The sequence below is a fragment of the Amphiprion ocellaris genome, chromosome 4 (genome assembly GCF_022539595.1).
Source record: "Amphiprion ocellaris isolate individual 3 ecotype Okinawa chromosome 4, ASM2253959v1, whole genome shotgun sequence".
Lineage (NCBI taxonomy): Eukaryota > Metazoa > Chordata > Actinopteri > Pomacentridae > Amphiprion > Amphiprion ocellaris.
Window position 1 is genome coordinate 5,084,767 of NC_072769.1, and position 18,621 is coordinate 5,103,387.

At 39.9% G+C, this 18,621-nt stretch overlaps 1 protein-coding gene across 3 annotated transcripts in view; it reads right to left on the reverse strand.

The window, feature by feature from the left end:
- Window positions 1–18,621, reverse strand: part of kcnh1b (potassium voltage-gated channel, subfamily H (eag-related), member 1b) — an 89,808-nt gene that overhangs the window by 23,469 nt on the left and 47,718 nt on the right. For all 3 annotated transcript variants that reach the window (XM_055009846.1, XM_023287918.3, XM_055009847.1), the window contains 2 exons: window positions 10,302–10,501; window positions 8,613–8,865 (listed from right to left, as the gene is read on the reverse strand). In XM_055009846.1, coding sequence (XP_054865821.1) covers window positions 8,613–8,865; window positions 10,302–10,501 — 453 coding nt within the window. The remainder of the gene's footprint in view (window positions 1–8,612; window positions 8,866–10,301; window positions 10,502–18,621) is intronic.

Below are 18,621 nucleotides of genomic sequence, written 5' to 3' on the forward strand. Positions count from 1 at the left end.
TCACTGCAATTCCATCATTCTCCCTCCCCATCTCCACCTCATCGGATTGTCCAGGACACCCCGGATGCCTCCTCCACCACCAGCATCTAGACTCCAGGAGGGGTCCTCTCCTCATCTCCAGCATTCATCCAGAACCATATTTCATACTGCTGCCCTGTCCTGGAGTCTAACTGACAAAAATACTTTATATAACATGTTTCTCAACTCATGTTTCTCCAACAAACCATCATATAATCTCATTTGAAACGTAACTTCTATGTGAAACTGGAGGAAGTCAGAGATGCTGTTACAAATCTGGTGAGTAGAAAACACCAATATATTTCAATCAGTGCAGAACAGGTGTAACTTTGAGTTCCCAAACCGTAACTTAGAACCAGTCTGAGCACTGCCACCAAAAATCTGTACATCTGAAACACAAAAAAATGGCTCATGTTATGAACCAGAAAATCCCAGGTTCTGAAGTTGCAGCTGCAACATCATCAGTTGCTGGATCTCATTTAAAAAGAAATAAACAAGTCTAAATGTGTTTTGTTGTCCAAAGAAGAAACAACTGCGATAATCAGGAAGTCATAAAATTAAAGCGAGAAGAAGACACTGTAAAATATCATGAAATGTCAGCTAAAGGAGCGTGCTGCTTTATTTATTGACATTTTGGGAAGTTGATATTATTATTTAACTACAATGCACCCAAGGAAAACAAAAAAAAAAAACCCATTGTAATTCTCAAGCAAGTTCTGAAGCATTTGATTTTCTTGCGATTCACATCTTTGATTCCTCCATTAACTAACGCTTCTGTCCCCTCTGGTGAAGTCAGACAAATGACAACACATCAAAGGGTCAAGATGATGAACACCATCATTAATGAAGCATCAGAGCACTGCAGCAAAAACACATTTATCAGAGTGAAGAATGGCTCTGATACAGGCTGCAGCTGCTCTGAGAAAACATCTGTTTTAATGTGAAAAAAGGAACCGAGGCGAGCATATGGACTTTAAATAGCATCTAATGTGATGTGAAACTACAGAGGCGGAGGTGCACAACTCAAGAGTGAAATCTAAATATTTATCCAGAGAGGAACTGAAGCTGATTCAGTCTGCTGATAACATGTCTCTTCTGGTGACTGTCTGGAAATAAAACCAGAGATCCAAAGGACAGAAACAGGTCGCTCAGCTCAACTTATTTCCGCTCAGCATCCCGGTCATAGCGAAGATGAAAAGAAAGGTTCCTGGACCTAAACCATGATGGCAGCTTGGTTTCCTAGCTGCCATGGCAGTCTGGCTGTAGGAACAAAGAGACACTTTGACAAGAGAAGAATAGCTTTCATATCTAATCATACAGGAACAAGGCTCCAGACTAACTTTTCACTGCACTGGTGTGATCACTTTTATTATTTATTTAGCTTATTCTTTAGTGCATTTAGACCGTGTTTTAAAACGTACATTAAAATGTACTGGTGAAATCATTCATGTGATTGATGGTGATTTATTTTTGCGGCCCTACTTCTGAGTTTGCCATTTTAAGTAAATGGATTACTTTTCCTTTACCGGTTCAGGATCTTCCTGCCTCCACCTGCTCTCTGATCATCAGGAATTAGACCTCTCTGTCTCTTCTCTCATTTTGTTTTTAAATAATCAGCTACAGATCACTTTGTCTTTTTAACAAACAGCAGCTAAGCAGCTTGTTTTACGCACCAGGCATGGCAGACTGACAGATCCACAGAAGTTATAAAAGTAACTACAAGCTGTGATCAATAGGAAAAACGTTCCATGAGCCTCCTTACTTATATTTGTGTTGGAGATATGAAACATTTGTGACAATTATTTACTACAGAATGTCAAAATATCAAAAGACTCCACACTGTTCCTGTGTTTTTTAAAGCTGCAAAGGCTTCCCTTATATTTTCAATTGGTATGGCTCAAAAAAATCTCTCTTTTTTGTGTGGTTTCACCGAAGGAAACTATCATTCTTAAATCAAGAGCTCACAATCAAGTGAGTTCAAAATAGCAGTCAAAGTGTCCCCCCTTCTGGGGAACCTCTCTGGATACACTGAGCCCTTCTCTATCTACCTTTATATTTACTACATGTACCATTATTGCATTACACTCACTCTGTTTCTCCCTGTGTCCTTTCTCCAAGTGTCCCTAGTCCCAGAGCTGGATGTTTCAGATCTGTGGTTGTTCTCCCACCAACTGGCCTAATCTCCATCTGTGGGATGATGCTGCTGCTGACCTTCCTCCAGCCCACTGCTTCCAGCTGCCCATTTCCACCAATCTACTCACTACTACATCACCCTCACTTTACTTGATATGCTCATCTACATACTGTTTGAATTTTACTACCAGCTATATATGTAGTATATTTAATGCCAGAGCCGTACACCATAACAGTAAACTATGAATCAATTTCAATGCTAGCTTGTACTTTGTATGTATCATCTAGCTTATCATACTGTATCCAACTGTATGTTATATGTTCCTTGTTTCCCACCCCCCTCTGCTCCCATCCCTACCCCTCCACCTCTACCCCTCTACCCCCCTATCTCTAACCCTCTACCTCTAACCCTCTATTTCTACCTCTCTACGTCTTCTGTCCCTCTCAACCCGCCCGGCCAGCAGCAGATGGTTCCCCCACATAAAGAGCCGGGTTCTGCTCGAGGTTTTTTTCCCTGTTAAAAGGGTATTTTCCTGCCACTGTCTCCTTAGGGCTGCTCTGGGGTTCAGGCATATGGGTTCTGTAAAGCGTCTCGAGAAAATTTGACTGTAATTGGCGCTATATGAATAAAATTGAATTGAATTGAATTGAAAGTAACAGCTGAGACAAATCGGTAATTTCCTTGTACTTCCTACTCTGTGGACATGGCACGTCTTCACACACCAATGTTCTAGTAGTTCTAGGTAGATAAATGTAAATTCAAGGTAAATATAGCATGCAGAAAAATGTTACACAGACTACCATTTATAATTTGTTCTGTTAAACTATGTTTCCAAGATAAAGAATGAACCTTTTCCTGTTGCTAATTAAAATGCACCAACATTATATTAATGTGCTGCACATGTAGCTATTGGTTGTTTCTTTCTTACATTTGGAGTTTTGTGAATTTCAGCAGATTATATGGGCTGTCTGTATGTATTATGGAGCATGTTAGCTTGTCATGCTAAACAGATGTTGATTTTACCATAGAAACACTGTACATACAAGGTTTCTAGTAATGATCACAGAAACGTAGCATAAGGCTAATGAATTTTCACAAGCTAACATTCTAATGTCACTAAACCTGCACTAACTATTACTAAAGCATCTTTGGTGGAGGGTGTTTAACAGGTGACTGACCAGATGTTAGCTCTTTCAGTACATAAGTCCATAATTCATTCATTAGTTTGAAATTGAAGAACTAACTTGGTGTTGCACTAGAATAAATGCAAGAGGATCACAGAGTGAGTGTGTTTCTGACAGGTTACGCTCTGGTTATGATCAAGTTTGTTGTAGTGACTTGTTTTTGTGTTTTCGCGTAGAAACATGTTATTCTGGTTTTGGTTGGGGTACTCAGAAACTAACTACACACATACAGCAGTGCTCATAAGTTTACATACCCTGGCAGAGTTTGTAAAATATGAACCATTCTTTAATGAAAACATGATCAGACCAAATACAAATGTGTGTCAATAAATAACTTTGACCACTAACCCTAAATGAAAGAAAAGTTTTTCCATCATCAAACAACTTTCTAAAAAAATGGACAATATTTTAGAAATTTTGCCAGCGTATGTAAACTTAAGAGCACAACTGTACATCTCATGAGGTTTCTAAATGCTGCTCACCACCTGGACTGCCTCAGTTTTAGCCATGTGATGTAAGAGAAACACACGGTGGCAGTCTCACTTTTGCTGCATTGCAGAAAGTGAACATAGCCTTTGGGTGATGAAAGAGTTGAATACATTTGATCATCTAGATGGTGGAAAGCATGAAATTGCTGACCTATTGAAGTCGTGGGTGAGCAGGTTAAAGGGAGCGCCGGTTTCCCAGCATGAACAGTGAACTAAGCTAGGATCCAGCTTGCCAGTAACAGCTGATTTAAGCCTCTGTGAGACAGCACTGCTTTCCGTGAATCTGACAGCATCTGAACACGTCAACTTCGTGTCTGAATGAGCACTATGCTCACTTTTTTGTAAACGTTGTAGCGACAATCTTAGTAGGTCAGACCTAGTAAGGGATATGGCAGGCATGTCCATAAAAATGATGAAAACAGAGTCTGTGTATAATTATTGACATTTACAAGTAATGAATGCAATCTGGGTTCTAACAAAACATTAACAGGAGCTAAAGTTTAGTTTGTTGCTTCAATCTGTGCATAAGAATCTTTCATTCAAGTTTATTAAATACCTGCAGCATCAGACAGCAGAAGGAATTACTTATAATTAGGAATGATCCTCGGCATGGAGACAGGGTCTATAAGGATCACATGGTGTACTTTCTTTACCTCAGACAGGTGAGCTGTCACACAGAGTCACACTCTGTTATTATTGGTAAAGTGGTAGTTGGGTTATCATCACACATCAACAGACTTTTCAGTGTTTATGAAATCACAAAAAAACTAGGATGTTAGATTTTGAGGAACATTAAAATGATCCATGTGTGAAACACAGAATCCCATCACTTCACATCAACAGACTCCTGAAGCAAAAATGTTCCATATGCCATGTATGATGGGGATGTAATTGCTCGGAGAGTTATGAGCATTTCTACAAACGCTGTTTCATTTCTTCACACATTTCCCAAGACAGAACTAAACAGGAAGTGGACCCACACACTGTTAAGACCTTCCTCTGATGAATTATCTGTTCTACTGAATAGAAACATGGATGTATTTTAAAAGAAGAAAGCATATGTGATTATGTAAGGCATGCTAAATGTTAGAAATACATTCATAAAATAGCAAGTACTGTAAACAACAAAGAAATGTTTTGACACTCACAGCCTGTAATGGATCTCAGGACTTTTCATAAAGATGACCTCTGTGTGTCGCTGATTGCCAGTAATCCATAAGCAGCTTTGAATTACTGGGTTCTCCGTTCCTTGTTTAAAATTTGTAAAGTCTTCACCTCACTATGTGGAGTGCTATGAGATGACGTGTCATGAATTAACGCTATATAAAGAAAATTGAACTGAATTGTTTGACTGCATCACATCAACAGTGACAGTTCAAATGAAGAAGTAAATACTGAAGGTGTGCTGCAGTTAGATCCTTACCGATCATGTCCAGATAGTTAGCAACAATAAATAATCAATAAGGTAAAACACAGCTCCTCTCTCACTTTGGAAACATGTTTATTCTGCTGCTTTGTGATGGCTGCCAGGAGTTATTAAACTCAGAAACTCATGCAAGATACAAAATCAATAAGAAACAAACAGCTTAAGGAGTTTTTGATTACATTCAGTGTTGGCATGGTGAGCCAGCTAAATCTATAGATAAATATACAGAATACAACAAAAAATCAGCAATATCACTTAAATGTCAAATGATTTTAATTTGTATCACATCTGGATAATTGCATTATTTTTATTTGACTAGCAGAGTGTTTTTCCCTTATTAACAACTGAAGAAACAACTAATTATTTAGAATTCTATATTGAAAATACAGGAAGTAAAGTATAAACTGTGATCAAGAGAACCAGAGTACAGCTGTGATTTCCAATCAACCTAATAACACTAGCAAGTTAAAAAAAAAATACCTGTGAACACCAGAACTAGTGAGTCTTCAGAAAGAATCATTTGACAGTTGCATCAGTAATCAGGAGGTTTAGAATGAGCGATAGCATCTCTAATCGGAACTGCAATGGTGTCCTCCTGAAATGCTGCAACGGGCAGTGTGCTGTTTGTATAATCTAGCCCTAAAAACACACAGGCAAGTTTCTGTGACTGTTCAGATGAAGGACACTGCATCTCTGCACAGAACATCCATGGATGGTGTCTAAAAAAAGACTCGTGTGTAGATAATGTTCAAAATAAATGCTAGTTTAGCATGTTTGGCATGAACCTGGCCAGGACTACCACTATGAATGCATAGTCCTGACAGTAAAGGTGCGAATGTGATGATATGAAGCTGAAGAAGTTGCGGCTGAGATGATATTTCTAGATGATCCCATGAATGCCTGTGAATACATCAAAATGCTGGCTGACAGGATGACTCAGAGTCTGCAGAAGCTTGGCAGAAGAGGAATAATCCAGCATGATAATGATTCAATGCCAACTGGCAAAATCACACAAGAGTTTCTAAAGAAGTAAAAAGCAAAAACTACTACCTGGCCAAGCATATTGCCTGACCTCTAGTAGAACAGCTTTGGGTTATTTTGCAGAGAGAGATAGAGAAAAATGACTCCTACAGCAAAGAGCAACTGAATAAATGATCTCTGGAGACTGACAGAATATTGCTTAAGAAATTTGGTATCATCTGCCACGAAAAATCTGCCATGAAAAATAATGGTGCACACGGGAAGTATAAAAAAAATTAAAACTAAATAAATATTTGAATCCCAGTAGTATTTTTGTTGCACTGAATTGCACAGGAGTGCACTCCCCTCGGCTGTATACTGTAGCTGATGAAATATGTCTGTAAGATCAAGTGACAGGAAATGTCATAGTTTCACTTTAGTTAATTTGTATGTGTTTGTGTCAGTATTGTTGTGTTTTCTCATTTAAATATCACTCATTTCACATCAAATGCTACTTCAGGAAAGCTGAATGTGTGTTTTCTCCGGTACGCTGACTGCAGAATGATGTTGAATATCATGGAGCCGTTAAAGAGCTGAAAGGTTTTGTGAACAGTCAGAGTGAACTGTATAATGCCTCTGACAGCTGTTCATTCAGCCGTCCTCCGCCTTGACAGCTTCCTCCGTCATCTTTCACACTGTTGTGCTTCTGAACTGGTGAACACTCTCCCTCTATCAGCTCAAAAATGAGGCAGTATGTTCTGCATGCACAAAAACTATGCTTTGCTAATGAGGGCCCCGGAGCATGATTCCTACGCACATTGACAAAAATAGCAAACACGTTTAATTTTTTTGTTGTTTTGATGTGCTGAGGAGGCAGCATCGCTATTTTTTGTTGTGTGTGTGTGTGTGTGTGTGTGTGTGTGTGTGTGTGTGTGTGTGTGTGTGTGTGTGGCAGGTGACTCTACAGAGTTTAGTATTTTTGTGTCAGAGCTCAGGTGTTTCCTCTGGGTGAAGCAGTGGTGGTGTCAGCTGGCAATAGCACAACTACAATTTCACTTCTCCATTTCACTTTCAGACTAAAACATAGTGACATTTCATTTCTGTTCCTACTGAAGGAGTTTTCATAAACCTGAGAAAAGAAATGCTGATAAGATTGAAATCCAGAAGATTCAGCAGAACTGAACTGAGTTTCTAATAGAAAATCTCCTTTATTTCAGTAACAACATCTCTACTTTCACCATGGCTGACACACCACTGCTATTTGAAGGTGCATTTGGTTACGTAGCAGGACCCAAAATTATTTGACACGTTCATGCATTTTACTGCTTTTAACTACATCACAAGGTATGCAGAGGCAGGTAACCAGATCCAGAGTTCATTTCTCTAAGTTTTTTGGGTGTATAAGTCATTAACACGGAGGCCAAAATCCAAGGTTTTCCATCAGAACACCACATAGCACCAATATGATGTTATTCATTTCACCTGTCAGTGGTCATAATGTTGTGGCTGACATAACATTATCTCTGTATTTGCTGCTCAGCAGGAGGTTTTTTTTACATCGGCTCTCTTAATATGATGTATTTTCTTGACAGAAATCTTCCACAATACTTGTCTGAAATTGATGTCAGTGTTTTCAACAGACAGGAGAATCAACACAGGCGAAACGTTTCGTTGAAAAACTGAAATCCTACTTGTGTAATAATTTGGAACACAGCGTACACGTTTTCTTTTGAAAAGCCAGCACATGTCACGGAGGAGGGGGAAGAGGTGTGAGGAGAGGTAGAGTTTGGGTGTAGAGAGAGAGATGCAGACACGCATATTAAGTATAAGCCCCTCGAAGAAACAGTCAGCTTAAAAACGAGAAGTCTTATTTAAAAAAATATTGCTGTTTTCACACTGTGTGAAAACAGTAAAAGACATTAAAACGTGTTTAGAACGGTAACATTCACAGTCTTGTGACTTGTTTAAACTTTGAATAAAGTTTCTAGTGTAAAGTATGACAGAGCTACGGGGTTCCAGAGATGGCCGGGTTGTGGCAGTAGTTCGGCTCACTTCTCATTCTTTTCAATAGGGAATTTTAACACAGTTTATTTACAAATTTTGTCAATACTTCATCATGAATTGCTAGCAAAAGGCAGAGCAAACCATTCCCAATTGAGCTGCATGTTTTGATGTATAATTTGTATTGATTTTCTTAAAGCTGTGCATTGCTTTTCTCGAAGATATTCTATTTATGTTAGCCCTTATTGTTTTTATGTTATATGATGTGATATCTGATTTTGGTTGTCACGCTAGCTAATGGCTGACATTGTTATAACATTTTTATAGATGGATTAATGGCAGAACACAGGGAATTGATTTTTTAATACCACACCAAAAGTAAATATATTTTCAAACCTTACCTAAAATGGCCACCACCTCATCATCCTGGATAACCTCCAGCGATCCCGAAACTACGAAGCACAGGCTGTCCACACTCTCTCCAGCGTGGTAGATGAGGTCTCCGGGTGCGCTGTGGATGGTCTGGAACTCCATGGCGAGGGCCCGCAGGCAGCCGTCACTCGCCAGTCGAAACGCAGGGTGTTCTTTAAACACCTTCCTGTTAAGGTGCACGCAGATGTCTGCTCGCATGTCCTTGGGACAAATCTGCAGCACCTGCAGACACAAGTTAGGTCAGGTTAAACTGAGTTCAGATAAAGTCAGATCAATACAGCTCATTACAGCCCATGTCACTGTCTCATATGTTAGGTGATATGCAGTATAGCATAGAACAAAAAATGAAGCACATTTAGGTGATGCTGTTGTTTCTGTGGTTAAAAGTAATCAGATAGACCTTTTCTTTTATTCTGGATGCAATTTTCCTGGATTAGGCTCTTCAGTAACAATGAAAGGCAATCTCAATGCAAAAAAATTTTATTACTCATACCAAGGTACCACAATCCACCACATCAGCCTTCGAATAAGTTCCTCTTTTGTAAAGGTTAATATTTGAATTGTTTTTGTCTTACGATTTAGTTTTAGCAGGCTAAACAGAGCATTCCAGACATCCTTCTCCCCAGCAATGTTTTTTTTCTGCTCTTCCTGGAGGATCCACAAGCCTTTCAACCTCAAAAAGCTGGCGATCATTACAAAAGAATAGTGGAAGTAAATTCAAATGAAGACATGCAGAAAGATTGTCAGAAGTGTTTGACTGATTTGGAGCAGGCTTGAGGCAAGAGCTGACACAAAGTTGGCTCTACAGGTGCAGCTCAAAAAAATTTAATCTCACTCAAAGATTCTATGTTTTGTAATTTATTTCAAAAAGGTAAACTTTAATGTATTCCACATTAATTGCACGTGAAGAGAAATATTTCAAGCTTTTTTTGTTGTAATTTTGATAATTATGGCTTATAGCTCAGGAAATTCAGAAATCCAGTATCTGAAATTATTAGAATAGTCATTCAGATTCATTTCATTGTCTTGCTGAAGGTTCAAAGCTGCCCAGGGACAAGTTTTTCTGCAGATTACCTGATCTTTTCCACCAGAATCTTAATGTTGTTCTCTTTCCTCATGTTGCCATTTTAATAAGGTTGCCTAAACTATTATCTGAAAAGCAACTCCAAAGCATTAGATTCTCAGCACCATGTTTGACTGTGGGGGTAGTGCTGCTGGGGTTAATGCTTTTTCAAGAGCTTTTGTGCGTCTGTCTTGGAGAAGTGGAGTCTTGGTGTTGCTCTTAGTTGGTGTCTATTGAGACCATTCTTTTTCAGTGTTTGATTGAGATGTTGGTACCAGAATGTCTTATCAGAAGTGTAGAAGTGTATTGGTGGGAAATCCTTGGCTGGCAATCAAAAGCACTTGGATACAGGTATGGATCTCGACCCTGAAAGCAAACTCAGCGAGCGCTTTCATTTTAGCCATGACTTGCAATTGATGGTCGAAATTATTACAACCGTTATAGAAGTCGTAGAAGCTGCATATTCTCAAAAACGGGCAATAGTTGAAAGGAATATGAGTACTTCTTGGCATTTTTAGTAAAAACCTTTGTTGTGTTCCTCCACTCTTTGCCAATATTCACTGTGTTGACACAGCAAGCAGTATTCAAGTGTTACCTTGTCAGTGTCGATGCCTCTGGACATGGACCAAGTGGACACAATGTAATCCATCACTCGCTCACTGAGGCCTTTGGGGACCTGATAGAGTTTGAGGAAGTCTCGCACGCTGTTAAGCATCTCGTGGTAGCGGTTGGTGTTGGCGTACATCTGCTGGAAGATGGTGGTGACATTACCGAAGATGGTGGCATAGAGCAGCGCTGCAAACAGCAGAGAGAGAACAATTAGTTCTTGAAGTTCTCTACAAAATCTACAATTACTTTTGTTTTGGCCGGCAAATCTTATATTTCTTAAAGTTGTCATGATTGTAGTATCATGTTGTCAACAATGTATTTCATTAAACACAAAGGGGAAATTGCAGCATTGCAGCAGTGACTTCAACAAAACGGAGGTACTGTGGACAGAAAACAGTTATTTAAGAGGACAGTTGTCAAGTTCTGCCAAAACATGTTACCTCTGACCTCTAAACAAGTCAGCTGTCCTCTGCAGCTCTCCTCAGTATCACACATAGTAATGCATAGTGTGTCATTGTGCTTTTGTGGATAAAACAAAGTTTTATTGAACAAATTATTTAAGTTTCTCAAGTAATACATCTTCATTACGGTGTCTCAGCCAGAGAGCTGACATGTTTGGTCAGGACCTGGATTTATCAAGCTGCTTAAAGCGACATTTTGGACTTCAAAAGGGTGAAACATGAATCAAAAACGTTCCACCTTTACTCCTACTCACACCCTTTAGAACAAAAACACTTTTTAGACTTAAAAATGCTTTCCGACATTAACACGACACAGTCTTACAAAGACAAAGAGCACTAACTGCAGAAACTTTGAAAGTGAGTAAAAGAGGTTTGTCAAAATGTGATGTTGGAAAACCTTAATTTTATGTCTTTTCTGTAATTATTTATAATTATCACAGGCCTAACATAAAATTGTTTTATTGTCTTATTTTTGTGCAGTAACAAACTACCCTAAAAAAATCATTTACTACTCGTATTTCAAACTGCATGAAACTGGGAAAAATGTGTGCATTTGTTTAGCCATCTCACCAGCCACATCTTGCTGGTCTGGTTTTTCACGGTGTCTTTATGGTACAGTAAACTGTGGGAAATTAGGATTCTGGTTTCTGAAGGTGTAAGAGTATATCCAGTATAGAAACAAGGCAAAATGACATATCACTGCATGATAAGAACATACAATATTCATTCTTTGATCATACATGTCACTCGAATGCCACTTGTGCCTCATATTTCAGTCTCTGCCAACTTTTTTCCTGTGAAGTTGGTACTTCAGAGCTGTCTGTTGTGTCATTGTTGAAAGTTTGATAAATATGGGCCCTGTGTTGTATCTGTGTGTATCGACAGATTAACTGTTAATGTCTCCTCACAGCCACAGCTCAGCTCATCAATCCATACTGCTGCAGTCCATCCTGACTCAGCGCCCCTCCCTCACAGCTTGTCAGCACTATGCACCCAGGTCACCAGATCAATAACGCCCCTGTCCACCTAACCTGATGGCTGGTTGCACAAAACCGTCTGAGAAGCTGTCCTTGGAAAATGGGAAAGGGCAGGGACGTTTAAAAAAATACTTGTAAGTGATTGGATAAATGGATAAATCACTGTACATCGTGAGCTAACTCACACCTACAACAGGTTGTAGCTATAAGTAGTTCATCAAAAGACGCTGACTGGTCCAACCAACTGCAGATTTGCAACAACCACGTAGCTTGACGCCTGAAAAGATGAAATCTCTTATTAGTTTGATCTCGCAAATCTTGCAAGAATCCCGCCGCCTGCCAGCAGCAGCAGAAACCTGCTGTCATCCTCTCTGATCACAGTGGCAGCAGCTCACACTGTAGGGCTGAATGTAAGTGTCAGAATCATTACACAGGAGTCACAGTGACCTTCATAAAGGTTACTGTCCAGCTACAGCACAGCGCCGTAGCTGAGCTGGCGCTGAAACAGCAGCAGCAGGTCCAGAAGCAGAGCCAGGTCTGGAGGTCCACCGCTGAGAAGCAGCAAGAGCAGCCAAGAAGTTTGTGTTAATTTTTATCTGTACAGACAAAATATCGAGCACAGCTCAGGACAATTTTCATTTATTCAAAAATAGACATTTTTAGAGCAAACCCTGATCATTTAGTAAAAATAACAGCTGAATCTTTTTCTACAGCTGTATTTAATTTATATTATTTGCTCAGATATGAACTTTCTGAATTATTCTGTAATCATCCATCCATCCATCCATTATCTATACACCGCTTAATCCTCACTAGGGTCGCGGGGGGGGCTGGAGTCTATCCCAGCTGACTTGGGCGAAGGCAGGGGACACCCTGGACAGGTCGGCAGTCTGTCGCAGGGCTACATATATAGACAAACAAACACTCACACATTCACACCTACGGGCAATTTAGAGTAATCAATTAACCTCAGCATATTTTTGGACTGTGGGAGGAAGCCGGAGTACCCGGAGAAAACCCACGCATGCACAGGGAGAACATGCAAACTCCATGCAGAAAGATCCCGGGAAAGCCGGGACGCGAACCAGGGACCTTCTTGCTGCAAGGCTAAAGTGCTAACCACTACACCACTGTGCAGCCTATTCTGTAATCAGATAGTTCCGAATTTTTTGTCCAGTCTCAGTCCTGACTGTTCAGAAATGTAACAACTTAGTTTCATTGTATAATGTTATACATAAACATATTGTTTGTTTGTTTGTTTTTATCAAACTAAGGACTCAAGAGGAACAGTGTTCTTTTGTTTTCATTTCAGATTTCAGATGATACTGAAACACCAGTCAAGGTCATGAGGCCTGCTACAGAAAATTTTCAAACAGTATCTAAATGTCTGCACTTATACCGATCAGGCATAAACATTATGGCCACCCGCCTAACATTGTGTTGATTCTTGATTCTGTGGGTCCTGTAGGTTGCAGGGTGGGACCTACGTAGATCAGGCTTATCCTGACACATGCCACAGATGCTCACATTCACACACGAATGGCGACAGACCTGCCATGCAGGTGCAGCAGGAGCAAGTTCAGGTTTGGATTATTGGACAATCGGCTCTACCACTTCAGCCACAGCTGCCCTCTAGCCCTAAATATGTTGAGCGGTTCTTGAGCAGTTTTTGTGGTGTGTGTCAAAGTAACATTCAAATGAATGCCAGAAACAGGAGATTTTCAAGCAGAACAATGCATTGTCACAAGATGTCAATGTTCAATCAAGATCATTCACTTCACCTATCAGTGGTTTTGGACTCAGAAAAAAATAATCTGGAACAATCAGTCATTTTAGTTAAACATTTTCTTTGACAGAAATGTGGCTGCACTGTTTTCTCTGCTTTCATAATTTTAATAGACTGAACAATGATTGAATTAATAAATTGTGAACAGGTTTATTGATATTTGCAGCCCCATGTGATAAAACTGCTCCTGTTCTAGGGCAGTGACGCACATTATATCTGGGACAGTGTCATATTCTGACATGTCAGCGAGCATCTGCCTGCTGTGATGGCAGGAGTTTAAAACTGCCATTCTGTGGACTTAAAGCAGATATGATGGATATTTGTTTATTATTTGGCCTTTTCTTTTGCAATAACAGTGCATTAAATGCCAACAGAAGATGCGTCTGTTATGCTGAAACTACAGAAAATTATCAACTGAATCTTCAGCTGTCTTTACAGAGCTTCACAGTGAATTACAACACTATCACTAGGATAATTGTCATATACAACTTACATATAGCTCAGCCAACTGTGTATCTATCTGGGTAGAACTTTTTTGTTTTGGTTAACTCTCATAGTGCCATTAATGGCCTGTATTTATAGAATAACTTCTAAAAGCCTCCATACAAAACACGCTCAACAGACAGACACAGTTAGAGACTAGATGATCAATATAGAGCATTTAATATGTCAACAACTGGGATTTAATAGAGTCAAAAACAGAGGTGGAAGAGAGTGAGTATTGGATTTGGATTCATCAGGTGGATACCAACACAGTTGTAGATGAATGATAATATTGCTCTGCAACTCTTGGGCGTGTCAATAATCAGCTGTTGTTGGCTAACAAAGTCACCATATCAGCTTCACAGGTGACGATGTACCGGTGTCACTCTCAGGAGGGAAAGAAACAGTTCTCAGTTCTCTCTACTTAAATATGTTTTCTGGTCATGTTACTTCTCTTGTATGTTTGAGCTTCCCTGTACAGCAGGTGTTCTCAAAGGTAAGTCAACCCAGTGTCACTGCGCGTACCTAAAACATGGATTTAAGTCTTTTGGTTTTGCTCAGAATTTCTTCATTTCATCTTTGAAAAGGGCTGTAGGGAATCTTTGTATAGCCCATCATTGTATGCTGCTGGTGTGTGGTTTACTATTATATTGTAATGAAAGTAGAGAAAATGAAAATAACCATCAACAAGACATGATGAGTGATCTCCTGGCCTCATCACAGAGGTGATAAACAGGAGGTTGGTCCAGCCTCTCTGAGAGTACTGATGTTCTAATAAAAATGGACCAGCTATTTCTGTTCTTCCACTCAAATCCTATCCTGATGTCCCAGTAAGCACTACAACACTCACACTCGCTATGCTAATAACCCAAACTCTCATCTTGAGCCCCGGATGCTGGCTGTCATAGCAACCACTTTCCATCAGCCTCCAGCGGCTTTCAGCCACTTTATGGGCCAGGAAGCTGACAGACGGGGCATGTGAGGGGAGGGCTCAATCCAAAACTCAGTTTCTTTCAGTGTTCCTCATGAATCTAAATAGGAAACCAAAAGGTTTTATCCAAACTGCACTGCAGCCTCAGTACGGTGTGTCTACAGGAGCCCCAGAGGGACAAACTGTCTGAGCAAGATAGATCTGCAGTGCAGAGCCCACAAACAGGAACTGAAACTGGGTTAGAAGTTTACTTTCATTGGATATTCTGTGACCTCTTGATTTTATTTCAAGAGCATTGATGAACCATATTTCTTTCATTTTAGGTGTACAGTAACCCATACTACAAAATGGAAAAATGGTCAGGTAAAGGGTAAGAAAGAAAGTAAGAATGTTAATTTTCATTTTCTAGGGTTGAAAGTCTCAAAAAAAAGAAAAACTTCAGTGTCCTGTTTGATGTCCTCTTACCTTCTCTGGAAGGTTGGGTGTGTTAATGTGAGACTAACAGCCTGTAGATCCTGACGTGACACAAGATGACGGCGGCTTCCGAGAGAGGAGACAAATTGTCAGCATAAAAGCTCTTCATCCTTCAGCTCAGTGAGGAAAAGCTTTTACTTGCAGATGTCATCTCTGCTCTGGAAAACCTCCACAAACAGTCTGTCTTGCCTTCACTGTCAGGAATTATGTAATATAAGGTCTGTAGCTAGGGTGGCACTACAGGAAGGGAGGGTCATAAGGTCACTAAAATATGTTCCTCCTCCAGAGCAGAAATGGAATCAGAACATTTTAAAGAACATATTATTGTAGGAATATAAGTTAACTTGCTATAAATTTTGGCATGACACTGGTGCTAGAATTAGGCTTCAAAATGAAAATCCAAAAGGTCATCTTCTGGGGACAGAGACTACATATTGTGAAAATATGCAGAAAATCTGACCAGTGAAGGTTGGGCAATAATGGCAAAAAAATAAATAAATAAATAAATAAATAAAAAAAAAACTCAATTTTCTTTTCTGTCTTATGAATGATTCACAGTTTTGATCAGATTTTCTCTCTCTGCCTTTACTCAAGATAAAAAGCTGATTCAAAACTTGTTTTATTAAAGTCATACGTCTTTCCCAAGTAACTAGGTCTATATGTACAAGACCAGCAAAATAAAAACACCACTGGGAAGGCTGTTATCTCTTCACATGTTAGAAAAATTGTAACAACAAAAAACAGGAGCCGCTGTGCAACAGAAACAAAACAGCAGCACTTGCAACGGAGAGTATCGTATATGAAATGTCAATGCTCCTTTAATGTTCTTCCGCTGGTGCCCTGCCTTGTCATATAGGTGACACTGGAATGTGAGACAGCTAATGTTAGCTGCTCTTTGACTGTACTCCTGGAATTGGGACAGGATCTGAATCTCCAAAAGAGACACATTGCTCCCATTCCACTACTGCTTTAGTCTCTCGTGCCTCCACTTTAAATCTGAACAGAGTTTTGACAAATTCTCCACAGCACGGAGATCTGTTCAGAATCACAGATCACTGTAGTCCTTTACAAGGGCAGCTGTGGCTCAAGTGGCGGAGCAGGCTGTCCACTAATCGCAAGGTTGGCAGTTTGAGTCTCAGTCCCTCTGCATGCTGAAGTGTCCTTGGGCAACACATTGATTCCAGATTTTTTTTCATGGAACAAGTTGCTGCTCAAGAATCTTGAATTAAGTGGAACTAAAATGGTGAGAGTGTGACAAAAACCATCAAGTTTTGGTGATTGCAGGTGCTGAAGAATCTTGTGTCTGAAGTGGTAAACAGATAAATGAATCACACAGCTGGCAGGATATAAATGCACCAGGCAGGCTCTCAACAGCATACTGGCGAAGAAAAGAATGGGAAGATTTTAAATTAATTGTTGATGGAAAATGTGTTGATTTTCTGTTTGTAGTTATAATTGTGGGATTTTTTAATTAAACTCAAGCAGGTGTATGTGACATTTACCGCAAATCTAATGGATTTCACAAACTCAATAAACAGAGTGATTCGGATTGATTTCTTCTCTACTATAGCTGGTGAAACTATTGACAGCTAAACATGTGTTTAACACTCAGGTTTTATAGGTAATATGTGCTTCAGACACATATTGTTGTCAGTAGTGTTAAAATACTACTGTGCAGAGTAGCAGGATCAGTCACCTCCAGCTCTTAGGCTCAATCAGGCGTCCTGCCGAGCAGTTGCATGTGTGCAGACTGTAGCAGACAGCAGGGAGGCCTGGGAATCCAGCCACTGTGACAGTACAGTTAATATTTCAGTGAGGAACTCCACTACACCAAACTGCAGAGTGTCAGGCCCGATCACATCTCTGAGGAAACAATTGCTAACAGAAAAGCTGTCCGTCTGTCTGCGGGAATTGAGGCAGACAGGTCTTTCTAAATCTTTAAAATGCTCACAAGTGTCACGTGGTTCCAACTGCATTCATTAACAAACACAAGCTTGAACATGTAGACCCAAGAGTTTTCAGGAAAGACCAGCACATCAGCAATCAATGTACACAGTGTCTGCCTGCATCAAAAGGCATCTCTATCACAGTTGTCTGAGGCAATCCAATGCTTCTCATGTGCGCCTTTTTTCCGCCGCGGTCAGCTATTTTTACACACGGGTCGGTTTTTCCTGGAGCAGCTCTCATCTCTGGAGCATGAACGACTCGGGGGAGTGGGGGGAATTATCCAGATAATCCCAACTAAAGGTCCCCTTACAAGCTTTTCTGAATCTTGCCATCTCTGTTACATCTGCACAAACTCCACCTACTGAAGAAGACACTGAGATGCAGACTTTGTTACAACCTGTAAAAAAATAATCAAAATTACTTCTACTACTACTACTGCTACTTTACTAACCCTTGTTAACCAAAATATTCCAGAAACTAAGGGGCTACGGGAACTAAACTACCAAAACTTTTGTCTCTTTGAGTGTCGTAGTGCTTATATTTTATCACATTTTGTTGCTACAATCAATCATTTGCATCAAACTACAAACTCTTAAGGTGTCATTTATTGTCATTGTGTAAACCTTTTTGTTTGGTTTAGTGTGTTTAAACTGCTTACATGACTGCAACACAACACATTACAGTCTTTGGATGACTGAGATAGATGGTAAAGATAGATGTTCAACTGTGCCTTATGGTCAACATTTAGTCACTGTTGCTTATTGTGGATGAGGAGTGTCTCTGTGTAACTGTGTAAAAGCGACACATCATCCTTCAAGCTAATGGAGCGGAGCCGACGAAACAGAGGGCGATCAGACAAAACCGGATGAGCTTGCAGGTTCAGATGACGGACTGTAGAAAGAAAACCAACAAAACAAAGCTGCAACATCACATCCCTCTGAGAATGACTGACAGCTATTTAAATATAAACACGACAGAACAAATACATCTAAGTCATTAATGTTTTCTGATGTTTTTAAGTGCTGGTTTACAACAGGTTCTGATTCTAAAGACTCTCAGAGCCTCCATTAGCTTTTGGAAGTCAGGACTCCTTCGTTTTCCTTTTCCTGCCTATCAGCCAAAACACTAGAACCACTTTCACTATAGTCTGACTCAATGTAGACTTCTGGCATACATCTGGCATTTTCTTGGTGCTTTTCTCCCCTTCCACTATATTTTTCAAAGTCCCTTTTGCCACCAGAGACAAG